This window comes from Salmo trutta, chromosome 22, assembly GCF_901001165.1.
Source record: "Salmo trutta chromosome 22, fSalTru1.1, whole genome shotgun sequence".
In the NCBI taxonomy this organism is placed as follows: domain Eukaryota; kingdom Metazoa; phylum Chordata; class Actinopteri; order Salmoniformes; family Salmonidae; genus Salmo; species Salmo trutta.
The window spans coordinates 26,183,102-26,198,287 of NC_042978.1; the positions used below are offsets into that span (position 1 = coordinate 26,183,102).

The following is a 15,186-nucleotide window of genomic DNA, read 5'->3' on the forward strand; positions in this document are numbered from 1 at the left end:
TAAATAGTAAAGTCAAATACAGATACCCCCAAAAAACTACTTAAGTAGTATTTTTACTGAAGTACTTTATACCACTGGGACCCAATGTAAACCACAAGCCTCATCCCCAGACTGCAAACAATCTTTGGTTGTCTGTTTTAGAGAAACAAGCACCCTAACTGTACATAGGGTGTTATTATCAGCTGTGGGGCTAATGATGCATAGCTGAGCTACAGTAGGGTTCCAAGCCAAGCACTCCGAACAATTTGATCCAGCTAGAAGTTGCCCTTAGACACTGATCTAAGATCAGTTTATTCTCACAGCACCATCCTTACCCTTAATTCTTTGTGAGGGGAAATGCAAAACTGAACTGACATCAGTGGTTAAAAGGCCTGACTCTATCTGCTCACCTGTAGCGTCATCAAAGATGATCTATTATAGCCGCGTGACCGCTCTAGCAAAAGTGCATGTCCTCAATGATTGAAGGCAGACGATATCAGGTAGGACAATTCTAGCCAATGAGAGGGCAGATATGCGTGGGAACTCAGAAATTACGAGGTCAAATCATGACGTCGGTGATCTTCAGGTCAGAAAATCGGAGCCCTATTTATGTATATATTTTTTTTAACTAGGCAAGTCAGTTAAGAACAAATTCTTATTTACAACGAGTTCCCAGCTGCTTTGAACTTGGCATAATTCGTTTTTCACCGAGTTGCCGGAATGCCACGTGTATCCACTTATCAGTACATTTGTAACAGCCTCAACATTACGAAACTTCTATTCGATCAAATAAGCGTCGGGTAATTCGATACTCAGACCACCATACAAAAGGGCTTATCTCTCTTAAGAGATTTTGGACGAAGTAAATTCTCTCGATTCGCGTCTTTCTCTGGCTTCATCCTACTCCCAAAACTGTCGCTCTGCAGTCGCCGTCTTCTGTGCGTGATGACGTCAGACACCCATGGACTGGCGGTCTGCCATCTTTGATTGTGAGACAGGCCACGGCGCAAGCAGCACTCAGCGAGAGCAGCACTGTCTCACACGAGATAACGGGTGGGCAAAAAAAAAAGACAGAAACACAAGTCGTGACCCCCTTAACGTCCAAACAACGGTGGAAACCTCGGGAAAGAAGAAAGGGCACCGTGTTGCCACAGAATAGATTTGAGGCCCGTGCAAGTCGAGAGGAAATGGTTGGATGCTAGCTACTGTACCACGCTAGTTACCTAACTAGCTATCGTTAGCAAGCTAGCCAGTTTTTGTAATCCGCCGGCCACACACTCGGCTTGGATACTACAAAACAAGCCGAACCCAGACAACATACTAGAAGAAGAGAGACCGGCAGTGACAGGTTGGTCGCCATGTCAATAATTTTCTAGCTAGTTCGTGGTGAAAAGCAGGTTAGGAGGTGTGATGGTGTAACGCTAGCTACGTTGGCCACTTAGCTAGCACTGTACGTCCACTGAGAAAAAGCCGAATGTGATGATGATGATGGCGACTTAAGAACCGAAACTGATCGTTCTGACTCTTCTCAACTACTTAACCCACCATGGTGCAGTTTCGTGTAAATCTGAACTATTGCAGCCAATAGTATTCTACTAGTTTAGAATCATGTTTGATATCGTTAATTTGTGTTCGATTGTTTTGGGCTAGAAAAGGCGCCGGGACGATGTGACCCATCATGTCTCAACCTAAAACTGATCCATCAAACCATCGGCCTGCCCGGTGCGGTGAACCAGTTACTTAGCTAACTGCACCGAGATTCTAATACCATCTCCAAGCCTTGAACTATTGCTAAAATAAAAAAGCACTGCTAGAGGTTTGAACACGTTACATCGACATTTCTTTGTGTTTTGGGCGTGCCAGTGTCCGTGTCCCCAGTATAGAAATGAACAAAAAAAGTATTAACCTATAAACATCCTCTCTAGACAACTCGGAATACATTTACCCAGACAGTTGGCAACCACAGTCCACAGGTCTTTAACATTTTCCGGTGATCGTGATCCTGTCTTCTGGACAAGGCCATTAGTAAATTATATGAACCAAAATCCATGTTGATAACCTCTGCTACCATTGATTCCGATCACTGACAACGCAGGTATTTATTGTGTTCTCTGGTGTGACTGGTATGCAAATGACCAGGCATTTGACCTGGTCGTGAGTGTGGTGAGGAGATGAGTGAGCATGTGCAGCATGTCAGAGGAGATTGGTTTAGGAAACAGTCCAAAGTGATTCAACCTACCTGTCTTTCCAAATCCCCAGAGTGGGCCAGATGACGCCATTTCATGGGAAAGTGAATTGATCCACTGAAATTGATATTGATTTTAAAAAGTCAGCGCATGTCCATGGGAGGAGATGATGGGATAGTCTCATACTGATCCTAGTCCCAAGTTCCAACCGAAAGCCACACCGCCCTGCTGTGTGCCTGCTGTGTGCCGGCAGTTCACCCGCAAGTCAAACTTTGATGTTAAGTCCTCAAAAGTGGTCCATAGTCCAGCTGATTCCATATTCAATGCCATCTGATTTGTATATGCGTTAGGGAAGATAACAGCAGGCTTTAGTCCCCAATCACTGGGAAAATACCGGCATACCAAAATTGGTGCCGGAAAAAGCGAGTCAGGACGACGTTATGCGTTGCTATTGTGATTTCAGTAAACAATCAGTGCAAACGCTACGACGAAAGTGGAAATATCTTAACTGGTGGCAAGTCCCGTCTACCATGGCGGCTGACTGCGTTCACCGCCAGCCTCAACGGCATTTACCTTAGTGCTCTCATTGAAAACAATGACATCCGGTTTGCCGTCTACCTCATACCAACTAACCCCAGCATAAAGCACAGGTGTCAAACTCATTCCTCGGAGGGCCGAGTGTCTGGCTTTTCGCGCTTCCCTTGTACTTGATAGTTGAATTTAGGTCTCTAATTAATAAATAACTCACCTGCTTGTCTAGGTTTTAATTGAAAGGAAAACCCAAAAGCCTGCAGACCCTAGGCCCTCAATGGAATGATTATAACACCCCTGGTCTAAAGGTTTCCTTTCCTTGTTTTCTTTACCCTCATTTACAGAGATCTGAATGTACTTGGTGAAGGCAAGCAAAGCAAGGAACAAATCAGGATATCTGCTTAGAGGTGACATCCCATTCCTGAGCCTTCTGCGCCTCTTCTTTCATCTCCGCTCTCCCTGGAGGCAAAGGGCCATGGTTGGAGTTCTAAGGACTATATGTGTTATGTCACTTTTGATTAAAAAAACCCATCTCAATCAGAATATTATATGTTAGAGTAATTGGGTAGAGCTGGTTTGCAGAGAGAGAGGACTGGGCATGATTTGAACTGAAGCTGGGATGAGGGTCTGGGTTGAGCAGGTGGGCAGGGCTGGGCAATGACCTCTTTGGGAGCATGGCTGAGTTATGTGGGACTTGACAGATCAGGGGAACAATGTATGGCTGGAGACCCGGCAGATAGAGGTGAAGGCTAAGCAAGGAAGGACTTGGAGGCCGGTCAGGTTTATGACAATCAGAGGAGCAGAATGTCTGTTTAGGCTGCTTTGTCCCTGTGACTCACACTCTGTGTCCTTGATTGTCCCTTTCTGGGGTCTCTCCCTTGTGGCTGTGACACATGGAGGTGCTGGCCTGGCCTTCCCTGTGGAGGAAGTGGCTCTGCTTATCTCCCTCTCGCGCCTCCCCTCTCCCAGGCGCTCCGCGTTCTCTGCTAGCAGGCGTGTGCCGGTTTAGGATGGCTAGGAGGGTGTGAGCGCAGTGTGCCTGTTTGTGACTTTGCTTTTGCTCATACAATCAGTTTGCCCACTGCCTAGAGCAGGGGTATTCAAACTCTTACCCTACGAGGTCCGGCGCCTGCTGGTTTTCTGTTCTACTTGATATTTAATTGCACCCACCTGGTGTCCCAGGTCTAAATCAGTCCCTGGTTAGAGGGGAACAATGAAAAAACACAATGGAACTGCCGGAGTTGAGGAAATATCTATTACATTTCGGTTTGTTAAACTTTTACTGCAATCATGAAAGCTTTCGAATTTTGAATGTACGAGATCTGCAACAACAATTAGTGGGTCCTGCTCTACCATTTGGGCATTCATTTATATCCGAGTGTCTTCCATCAGCGTTATGTAGGAGCGATGCCACCCACCAGAAGTCATTGCGCATTTGGGAAACAGCACTGTTAGCCTCAGTGCTGTGCTGTTAGCTGCCCTGGCCCCCTCCATGCTCAAACATCGCTCCTCCATTAATTATGAATGGCTCCCGGCCGTTAGGCAGCACAGCCGCATGGCTCAACAAAGGCTGCTCTCTTAGGGCCTGTTGGCATGGCAACACGACATGCCCCATCGAGTGGAGAGAAGCCATTGTGATGGAGAGGTGTAAAGTCTCTCCTAGTCAGTCATTCCGTCACTCTGAAGAGCTGTGGAGTTACCTTCATTCTCTCCCCCTCCCCCCTTTTCTCTCTCCCCCCTTCACGCTCATTTCCCCCTTAGCTACCTGATGATGACACCTATCTATATAGTTAGTTAGCTAGCTAACTATAGCTACTGAAACAGATTGTCATTTTGTTTTTGGGGAAGAACATTGTTTGCATCCATGAGCTAGATAGCTTTTTTTATGACCAGCAGTAGGTGCGCGAGACAACTTTACCAGCATCATAGCATACGTATCGATGAATCGTTGAGACATATGAAATACGAGTGATAGCGTAATCAATGTGTAATAACTACGTAAAACATTTATGAACGCGTTAAATTGTGACGTGCAGTCATATTCAGGTCCTGATTGGTCAACAAACTTATTTGACACATCAAAGTGTTAAATAGTATATTTTTTGACACGCAAAGACCCAAACGGCATTCCATAGAAATCCTGGTTGAGAATGAAATGACTGAACAAATGAACAGCACAGCAAGTAAGTGAAATAGGTTTTGATTATGTTTTACTGGTAATGGGGACATGCGTAAATGCCAACAAAATAACTTTTTTGTGTGTAACCTTTAATTAACCTCTCTGGGCTAGACCTACTCAACAGCCAGTTGAATCCCGTGGCGCGTTATTCAAATACCTTAGAAATGCTATTACTTCAATTTCTCAAACATATGACTATTTTACAGCATTTTAAAGTCAAGACTCTCGTTAATCTAACCACACTGTCCGATTTCAAAAAGGCTTTACAACGAAAGCAAAACATTAGATTATGTCAGCAGAGTACCCAGCCAGAAATAATCAGACACCCATTTTTCAAGCTAGCATATAATGTCACATAAACCCAAACCACAGCTAAATGCAGCACTAACCTTTGATAATCTTCATCAGATGACAATCTTAGGACATTATGTTATACAATACATGCATGTCTGTTCAATCAAGTTCATATTTATCAAAAACCAGCTTTTTACATTAGCAGGTGACTAGCATGTGACTAGCATTCCCACCGAACACTTCCGGTGAATTTACTAAATTACTCACGATAAACGTTCACAAAAAACATAATTATTTTAAGAATTATAGATACAGAACTCCTTTATGCAATCGCGGTGTCCGATTTTAAAATAGCTTTTCGGTGAAAGCACATTTTGCAATATTCTGAGTACATAGCCCGGCCATCACAGGCTAGCTATTTTGACACCCACCAAGTTTAGCCCTGACCAAAGTCAGATTTACTATAAGAAAAATGTTATTACCTTTGCTGTCTTCGTCAGAATGCACTCCCAGGACTTCTACTTCAATAACAAATGTTGGTTTGGTCCCAAATAATCCATTGTTATATCCAAATAGCGGCGTTTTGTTTGTGCGTTCAAGACACTATCCGAAAGGGTAAATAAGGGTTACGAGCACGGCGCATTTCGTGACAAAAAATTTCTAAATATTCCATTACCGTACTTCGAAGCATGTCAACCGCTGTTTAAAATAAATTTTTATGCCACTTTTCTCGTAAAAAAGCGATAATATTCCGACCGGCAAAGCCTGTTTACATTCAACGAGAGAGAAAGTAAAAGCATGGGATCCCCTCGTGCACGAGCCTTAGTCTGAAGGCCCTCTGATCGGCCACTTTCCAAACGCGATAATGTGTTTCAGCCTGGGGCTGCCTCGATATCATTCAGCTTTTTCCCGGGTTCTGAGAGCCTATGGGAGCCGTAGGAAGTGTCACGTTACAGCAAAGATCCTCAGTCTTCAATAAAAAGAGCCAAGATGAACAAGAACTTGTCAGACAGGCCACTTCCTGTTCAGAATCTTCTCAGGTTTTTGCCTGCCATATGAGTTCTGTTATACTCACAGACACCATTCAAACAGTTTTAGAAACTTTAGGGTGTTTTCTATCCAAAGCCAATAATTGTATGCATATTCTAGTTACTGGGCAGGAGTAGTAACCAGATTAAATCGGGTACGTTTTTTTATCCGGCCGTGTAAATACTGCCACCTATCCCCGACAGGTTATCAACAAATTCTTATTCACAATGACGGCCAAACCCGGACGACACTGGGCCAACTGTGCGCCGCCCTATGGGACTCCCAATCACGGCCGGATTTGATGCAGCCTGGTTTCGAACCAGGGACTGTAGTGACGCCTCTTGCACTGAGATGCAGTGCCTTAGACCGCTGCGTCCATGTGTGTGTTTAACTATTTAACTGTACTAGAATGCTTAAGGCTGCTGAAATTTTAAATATTGATTGACGGTATCCGTTTTTTTTAAATCTGAAAATATTGGATATCGGTATCGGCCAAAAATGTCATATCAGTGCATCACTAGTCTGAATACTTTCCGAATGCACTGTATATTATATACATTTTCTGAAATTACAATGCAAATGTAATTTAAAAAATTCTGTGTAGCACCTTTTAAATAAAGCTTGATTTGTATTGCAGGAGGCTGGTTCTGGGGGTGAGACCAGAGGACCAGACTCAATGAGTTTCCAGCGAAATGTCAGAGAAGTCAGGGCAGAGCACCAAGGCAAAGGATGGCAAGACCAAGTATGCAACCCTTAGCCTCTTCAACACGTACAAGGGCAAGTCTCTGGAGACCCAGAAAACTGCAGGTACGCTCACCCTTCCCATCACACACACGTGCACACACGTATTTTTATTTCTTTCAAGGTCTCATTGTAAAATGTTTGCCTCTCCTTGTGGCTAGAGGCCAGTTTGGGTTTGTCCATAATGCAGGGATGCGAGCTCATTGCTTTTCAGAGATATTTGCAGTTTGATCTGAAAATAGACCATTCACATGAATCGTGTAGATCTGAAGAAGAATTTAAAAAATCATGGGAAATCCAAAACCTGGAGAAACAAAACCAAGATAACAAATTTGACCTCCAAAAATAAATAAAAATTATTTCCTATGTATTCCTGTCTGGGGAGACGGAGATTATTATCATGTCATGATAAACCTTAAACGCAGACCAAAGAACCCTACTCCCCACCCCAGGACACAATTTTCTGTCTATGGTGGTTTGGAAAGTTAACAGTTTTGAGATTAATCAAATGTGTATTATATACATTACTTATTCTCATTTTCTGCCTTTTTGGGTCCTAACCAGTTTGCATCCCTGATAATAAATGTGATTATGTAAACTGCTCCTTGATAAATGTCAATGTTTCATGCCCTCATCCAGTGGCTGCCAGACATGGGCTCCAGAGTTTGGGTAAGGTTGCTGTCAGTCGGCGCATGCCCCCCCCTGCCAACCTGCCCAGCCTGAAGGCAGAGAACAAGGGCAACGACCCCAACGTTAACATTGTCCCCAAGGACGGCAGTGGCTGGGCCTCCAGACCTGAGGGAGGAGACGAGAGGTGAGATACTAGGGCTGTCCCTTACTGAATCTCTACATACACTGTTACTAGGTCATAGTTATTTCTGTCTTTAGGTTGTTTCTCAGCCTTAATAATAAACAACTACTCTCCACGATCTCTCTCCTCTTTGTGTTGTGTGTATCAGGCAGTCCGATACCCCCCCACCCCAGCCTAACCCAGGGCCCCCCCAACCCCCGGAGGTCTCGTCCTCTATAGGGTGCAGCAGATCCTGGGCCAACAACAAGCCGCCACCACCACAGCTAGATGGAGCAGCCCCTCGTGTGAGCAGCCAGTTCCACCAGGAGTTCCCCAGTTTGCAGGCGGCCGGAGAGTCGGAGAAAGGGGAGGGGCAGGAGGAAGAGCCTTATGGACCTGGACCCAGCCTCCGACCTCAGAGTACGAACACACACTCACTCACATAACCACATACACACCCACATTCCCCAGTCTGTCCTCAGAACATGAGCATTGCACTCTTCTACCCGCTACTGATGGACCAAACTACCCGACCCAAAGGTTGTTACTCTACCACAGAAATGACTGGCCTGTGTTGTCTTGTTTCTGCTCCCCTATAGATGTTGGTAGTTGGCGCGAGGGTGGGGGCAAGAATCTGACCACCTCAGCTAGCCCTTCTGAGATGGACAGCTGTGGGCCAGAGGAGGTAGGGGCAGCTCTCAGCACCCCCTCACCCCCTGGGGAGGTGGAGGAGAGGGGCAGGGTGCCCCCTAGTGAGAAGAAAGAGGTCAGGGAGAGGCTGCCCCTGTCTGCCAAGCCTGTACCCCTCTCCTCTCAGCCCAAGCTACAACCCCCCTCTGTTCCAGCCCAGCCTAAACTCAATGGGGGCCAGCAGGCCCCTGCCGGTGTGCCTCCCCAGTTCCACCCCCAGTTCAGGGGCATGATGCCACCCTACGTAAGTGATGGACTGATTATTGATTTTACTTGGTATTAATTTACTTGATTATGTTCCTGATCGAACATGATTGTTTTCCTGCTTATGGCCCATTCACAAACAAGCAAAACATTGTTAAATATTAAGGACATTTGTCAAAACTATAACAATGTGCACACAATTTGAAGATATGTTAATTATATGTGACGGAAAATGATGATGAAACATTTTTAATTTGTTTTTCACCTCGTATAAGCGGTCAGAAGCTGACGTTCGTTAGCATTCTCATTAGCTTGGACTGGGCGGGTTTGCAAGTTAGCATATTAGACTATCTAATGGTCGTTATCAATGCGGGCTCTATCCCTTTTCTGTTGAAGATCAATACTTGAAATGGCAATGTTAGACAAGGAATATCAATGACAAACAGTGCAAAAATGTTTTATGTAGATATCATTCGGATAATTGCAATCTGTTGTGACAAAAACCTAGCTAGCTAACCCGCCCAGTCAAAGCCAGTGAGAATGCCAATGCTAACGAATATTGGCTTCAGTGTTTATACTACATGAAATGCTTACTTACGAGCCCTTTCCCAACAAAGCAGAGTTAAAAAGTAAGAACATGCTGCAAAAAGGAAATGGTAACACAATAACGAGACTATATACAAGGAGTGAGTACCGGTACCTAGTCAATGTGCAGGGGTACGAGGTAATTGAGGCAGAATGTACATGTATGTAAGGGTAAAAGTGACTAGGCAATCAGGATAGAAAATAGAGTAGCGTATGTAACGATTGTGAAGTGTGTCTCTGAGTGTGTTTGAGCATATGTGGTGTGTGTATGGGGGGGGTAGAGTCCAGTGAGTGTGAATAGAGCTGGTGCAAGAGAGTCGGTACATATTAAAAGGGGGTCGATGCAAATAGTCAGGGTAGCCATTTGATGAACTGTTCAGCAGTCTTATGGCTTTGGGGTAGAAGCTGTTCAGACACCTTGTTGCTCCGGTATCGCTTGCCGTTCGATAGCAGAGGGAACAGTCTATGACACCGCCTGGTATAGATGTCCTGGATGGCAAGGAACTCGGCCCCAGTGATGTACTGGGCCGTACGCACTACCCTCTGTAGCCTTAGTCGGATGCCGAGCAGTTGCCATACCAAGCAGTGATGCAGCCAGTCAAGATGCTCTCAATGGTGCAGCAGTGGAACTTTTGAGGATCTGAAGGCCCATGCCAAATCTTTTCAGCCTCCTACGGGGGAAGAGGTGATGTTGTGCCCTCTTTACGACTGTGTTTGGACCATGATAGGTTCTTAATGATGTGACGTTTAAACTGCCTTTTTATCGCTAAAATTCCACGTCCATTCACAATGCAGAATAATAGTCCTATTACGTATGTATGTACAACCTCCAGGGCCGGGTAATTCATTTATATCTACCGCGACCCTTTACAGACACAGAACGCTGTACAGTAACATGTCTGTAATTGATACATTTTCAGACAATAAAAATAAAGTGACATCAGACAGTAGAATTCTGCTCCGGCATATAAAGTTCTGTATTGTTTCCCCGACCACAACAAACGTTGGTGATTGATGTGCTGCTGTGTTTATGCAGTTTTTTTAGATGTGCTTTCTATTGACTAAATGTCATGGTAAGTTGCAATATTTAGCTTAACTTTAAAGTACTTTTTTAGGAAGCAGGCAGCTTAGGATTGACAGTTCTGGTTGCCTAGTGATGGAAGTTAGGCCTGCTTCAGCAGCGGCATTACTTTACAAACAAGTAAAATGTAGTTCATATCTCCAGAGAAGGTTTCGTGTCAGCATTTAAAAAGCCGTAGTGTACGGCCTTCCGAGTGGCGCAGCGGTCTAAGGCAATGCATCGCAATCGTCTCAACGGACCCGGGTTTGATTCTGGGTTGTGTCGTAGCTGGCCACGATCGGGAGACCCATGAGGTGGTGGTCTTTGTTCCATTGCGCTCTGGCGACTCCTTGTGGCGGGCCGGGCGCATGCACGGTGACATGGTCGCCAGTTGTACAATGTTTCCTCCGACATGTTGGTACAGCTGGCTTCTGGGTTAAGCGAGCAGGGTGTCAAGAAGCAGTGCTGCTTGCCTGGGTCGTGTGTCGGAGGACGACCTTCGCCTCTCCCGAGTCCATACGATGGAACAAGACTGTAACTACCAATTGGATATCATAATATTGGGGAGAAAAATGGGTAAAAAGTACATACACAAATATCCAGTAAAAATAAACGTAGTATAACCTACTCTAACGGACAAACATGCTGTAGCCAAGGCGTTTTCAAGGGGCCACATACCGATATATCTGAAAAGAGTAATCGATACAGGCTATACTTGTAGCCTACTGTAATTTCATATTATGAGACAAAAACGCCCTCGGCAACGAAGAGTAGCCTACGCCATGCGCACAAGACTGGCCCGAAGATACTGTATCCTGGTGACATCAATTCCATGAATAGCCTAAGCTAGGATATTCTACATGCAACAGACCGAAGACTGAACACACACTCCCATCACTAGTGAAGAGACCGAGCAGAAAGGCCAGCGTCAGAGAGGGGCAGGCAGAACCGTACGCACATGTCTTGGTAGTCTGCATCTCGCAATGTCTTAATTGTCGTGCTTGCCTCGCAAATTCACAAGTATTCTAAAGTTCGCCTCTTCCTCTGGTTTTATTTAAATTACCTAACTTTCCACAGGGCTTTAAAGCCATATTATCTAGTTAGGCTATAACACAGAAAATAATGTGTTGTGATAACTGCACTGAGGGCGTGCTTAGCCTTCTGTTTCCTGTAGTCCACGATCAACTCTTTTGTCTTGCTGATGTTAAGGGAGAGGTTGTTGTCCTGGCACCACACTGCCAGGTCTCTGACCTTCCTATAAGCTGTCTCATCGGTGATCAAGCCTACCACCGTCTAGTCGTCAGCAAACTTAATGGTGGTCGTGGGTGAACAGGGAGTACAGGAGGTGACAAAGCACGCACCCCTGAGGTGCCCCCGTGTTGAGGGTCAGCGTGGTGGATGTGTTGCCTATCCTCACCACATGGGGCCGGTCTGTCAGGAAGTTCAGGATCCAGATGAAGATGTTCAGCTTAGTGATGAGCTTCTTGAACGCTGAGCTGTAGTCAATGAACCGCATTCTCACATAAGTGTTCCTTTTGTCCAGGTGGGAAAGGGCAGTGTGGAGTTCAATAGAGATTGTGTCGTCTGTGGATCTGTTGTGGCGTAATGAAAATTGGAGTGGGTCCAGGGTGTCTGTGATGATGGCATTGATGTGAGCTATGACCAGCCTTCCAAAGCATTTCATGACTACCGATGTGAGTGCTACAAATTGACAGTCATTTAGACAGGTTACCTTGGCATCCTTCGGCACAGGGACAATGGTGGTCTGCTTGAAACATGTAGGTATTAGGGACTCGGTCAGGGCGAGGTTAAAAATGTCAGTGAAGACACTTGCCAGCTGGTCAGCGCATGCTCTGAATACGCATCCTGGTAATTCCTCTCGTCCTCCAGCCTTGTGAATGTTGACGTGTTTTAAAACCTGTTAGCCTGTCTGGGGTATGTGGCACGATTTCGTCCCACCTACGTAACAGCTACTGAAATTCCAGTGGCGCGATTTTTGAATCGTTAGAAATACTATTACTTCAATTTCTCAAACATATGACTATTTTACAGCTATTTAAAGACAAGAATCTCGTTAATCTAACCCCACTGTCCGATTTCAAAAAGGCTTTACAACGAAAGCAAAACATTAGATTATGTCAGCAGAGTGCCCAGCCAGAAAAAATCAGACAGCCATTTTTCAAGCTAGCATATCATGTCACATAAACCCAAACCACAGCTAAATGCAGCACTAACCTTTGATGATCTTCATCAGATGACACACCTAGGACATTGTGTTATACAATACATGCATGTCTGTTCAATCAAGTTCATATTTATATCAAAAAACAGCTTTTTGCATTAGCATGTGACGTTCAGAAAACGCATAACCCCCGGCAAACTTCCGTTGAATTTACTAACAGTTTGCTAAATTACTCACGATAAACGTTCACAAAAAGCATAACAATTATTTTAAGAATTATAGATACATTACTCCTCTATGCACTCGATATGTCCGATTTTAAAATAGCTTTTCGGATGAAGCACATTTTGCAATAATCTAAGTACATAGCCCGGCATTACAGGGCTAGCTATTTAGATACCCACCCAGGTCAGCATCCACCAAAATCACATTTCCTATAAGAAAAATGTTCTTACCTTGCTTGTTCTTCATCAGAATACACTGCCAGGACTTCTACTTCAATAACAAATGTTGGTTTGGTCCCAAATAATCCATCGTTATATCCAAACAGCGACGTTTTGTTCGTGAGTTCTAGAATGCTTCTTCCCGGTTTCGCGCATGGCGCATTGGCGTGTCAAAAATGTCTAAATATTCCATTACCGTACTTCGAAGCATGTCAACCGCTGTTTAAAACCAATTTTTATGCCATTTATGTCGTAGAGAAGTGATAATATTCCGACCGGGAGTATGCATTGAGCCTAAACAGCCGAATAAAATTTCTCCTCAGAAGCGACTCATGCACGCGCATCATTCAAAGGTCCTCGGAGCAGCCACTTACAAAAGGCGATAATCTGTTTCAACCTGAGGCTCCCTCGTAAACCTTCAGTTATTTCGCGGGCTCTGAGAGCCTATTGGAGCCCTGGGAATTGTCACGTTACAGCTAAGATCCTTACTTTTCAATAAAAAGATGCAAGACGCACGACTCCTTGTCAGACAGGGTACTTCCTGCTTGAAACCTTGTCAGGTTTTTGCCTGCCATAGGAGTTCTGTTATACTCACAGACACCATTCAAACAGTTTTAGAAAATTCAGAGTGTTTTCTATCCAAACCTGAACAATAATATGCATATTCTAGCTTCTGAGTTGGTGTAGGAGGCAGTTAAAAATGGGAACATATTTTTCCAAAATTCTCAATACTGCCCCCTAGCCCAGACAGGTTAAGGCTAGGGGGCAGTATTTACACGGCCGGATAAAAAACGTACCCGATTTAATCTGGTTACTACTCCTGCCCAGTAACTAGAATATGCATATAATTATTGGCTTTGGATAGAAAACACCCTAAAGTTTCTAAAACTGTTTGAATGGTGTCTGTGAGTATAACAGAACTCATATGGCAGGCAAAAACCTGAGAAGGTTTCATGCAGGAAGTGGCCTTTCTGACAAGGAGTCGTTCTTCTTGTCTCTGTTTATTGAAGAGTGGGGATCTTAGCTGTCACGTGACACTTCCTACGGCTTCCATAGGCTCTCAGAGTCCGGGAAAAAGTTGAACGATGACGAGGCAGCCTCAGGCTGAAATACATAATCGCCTTTGCCAAGTGGCCGATAAGAGAACAAAGGAATTAGGCGCGTGCCCGATTCGACCCCGTGCTGTATTTTCTTTCGGCTGTTTACCTAATTGCAGATTCCCGGTCGGAATATTATCGCTTTTTTATGAGAAAAATGGCATAAAAATTGATTTTAAACAGCGGTTGACATGCTTCGAAGTACGGTAATGAAATATTTAGAAATCTTTTGTCACGAAATGCGCCGGGCGCGTGACCGTTATTTACTATTGGGATAGTGTCTTGAACGCACGAACAAAACGTCGCTGTTGGAACATAACTATGGATTATTTTGGACCAAACCTACATTTGTTATTGAAGTAGAAGTCCTGGGAGTGCATTCTGACGAAGAACAGGAAAGGTAATCAAACTTTTCTAATAGTAAATCTGAGTTTGGTGAAGGCTAAACTTGGTGGGTGTCTAAATAGCCCGGCATCACAGGGCTAGCTATCTACTTAGAATATTGCAAAATGTGCTTTCACCGAAAAGCTATTTTAAAATCGGACATATCGAGTGCATAGGTTCTGTATCTATAATTCTTAAAATAATTGTTATGCTTTTTGTGAACGTTTATCGTGAGTAATTTAGTAAATTGTTAGTAAATTCATCGGAAGTTTGCGGGGGGTATGCTAGTTCTGAACGTCACATGCTAATGTAAAAAGCTGGTTTTTGATATAAATATGAACTTGATTGAACAAAACATGCATGTATTGTATAACATAATGTCCTAGGTGTGTCATCTGATGAAGATCATCAAAGGTTAGTGCTGCATTTAGCTGTCTTCTGGGTTTTTGTGACATTAAATGCTAGCTTGAAAAATGGGTGTCTGATTATTTCAGGCTGGGTACTCTGCTGACATAATCTAATGTTTTGCTTTCGTTGTAAAGCCTTTTTGAAATCGGACAGTGTGGTTAGATTAACGAGAGTCTAGTCTTTAAATAGCTGTAAAATAGTAATATGTTTGAGAAATGGAAGTAATAGCATTTTTAAGGTATTTGAAAATCGCGCCACAGGATTCAACTGGCTGTTACGTAGGTGGGACGATTTGGTGCCACCTGCCCTAGAGAGGTTAACCTGTCTGGGCTAGGGGGCAGTATTTTCACGGCCGGATGAAAAACGTACCCAATTTAAACAGGTTACTACTCTGGCCCAGAAAC

General features: G+C 44.2%; 1 protein-coding gene across 6 annotated transcripts in view; it reads left to right on the forward strand.

Moving 5' to 3' along the window:
- The first annotated feature begins 945 nt into the window (after positions 1–945).
- The window catches only part of LOC115158464 (protein PRRC2C), a 50,556-nt gene continuing 36,315 nt past the window's right edge, over positions 946–15,186 (forward strand). For 5 of the 6 annotated variants that reach the window (XM_029707433.1, XM_029707437.1, XM_029707436.1 and 2 more), the window contains exons 1-5: positions 946–1,327; positions 6,836–7,005; positions 7,579–7,753; positions 7,899–8,149; positions 8,329–8,663. In XM_029707433.1, the coding sequence (XP_029563293.1) occupies positions 6,891–7,005; positions 7,579–7,753; positions 7,899–8,149; positions 8,329–8,663 (876 nt within the window). In that variant the 5' untranslated portion in view covers positions 946–1,327; positions 6,836–6,890. Of the gene's footprint in view, positions 1,328–3,040; positions 3,104–6,835; positions 7,006–7,578; positions 7,754–7,898; positions 8,150–8,328; positions 8,664–15,186 lie in introns of all 6 variants that reach the window. The other variant, XM_029707434.1, reaches the window with a different exon arrangement.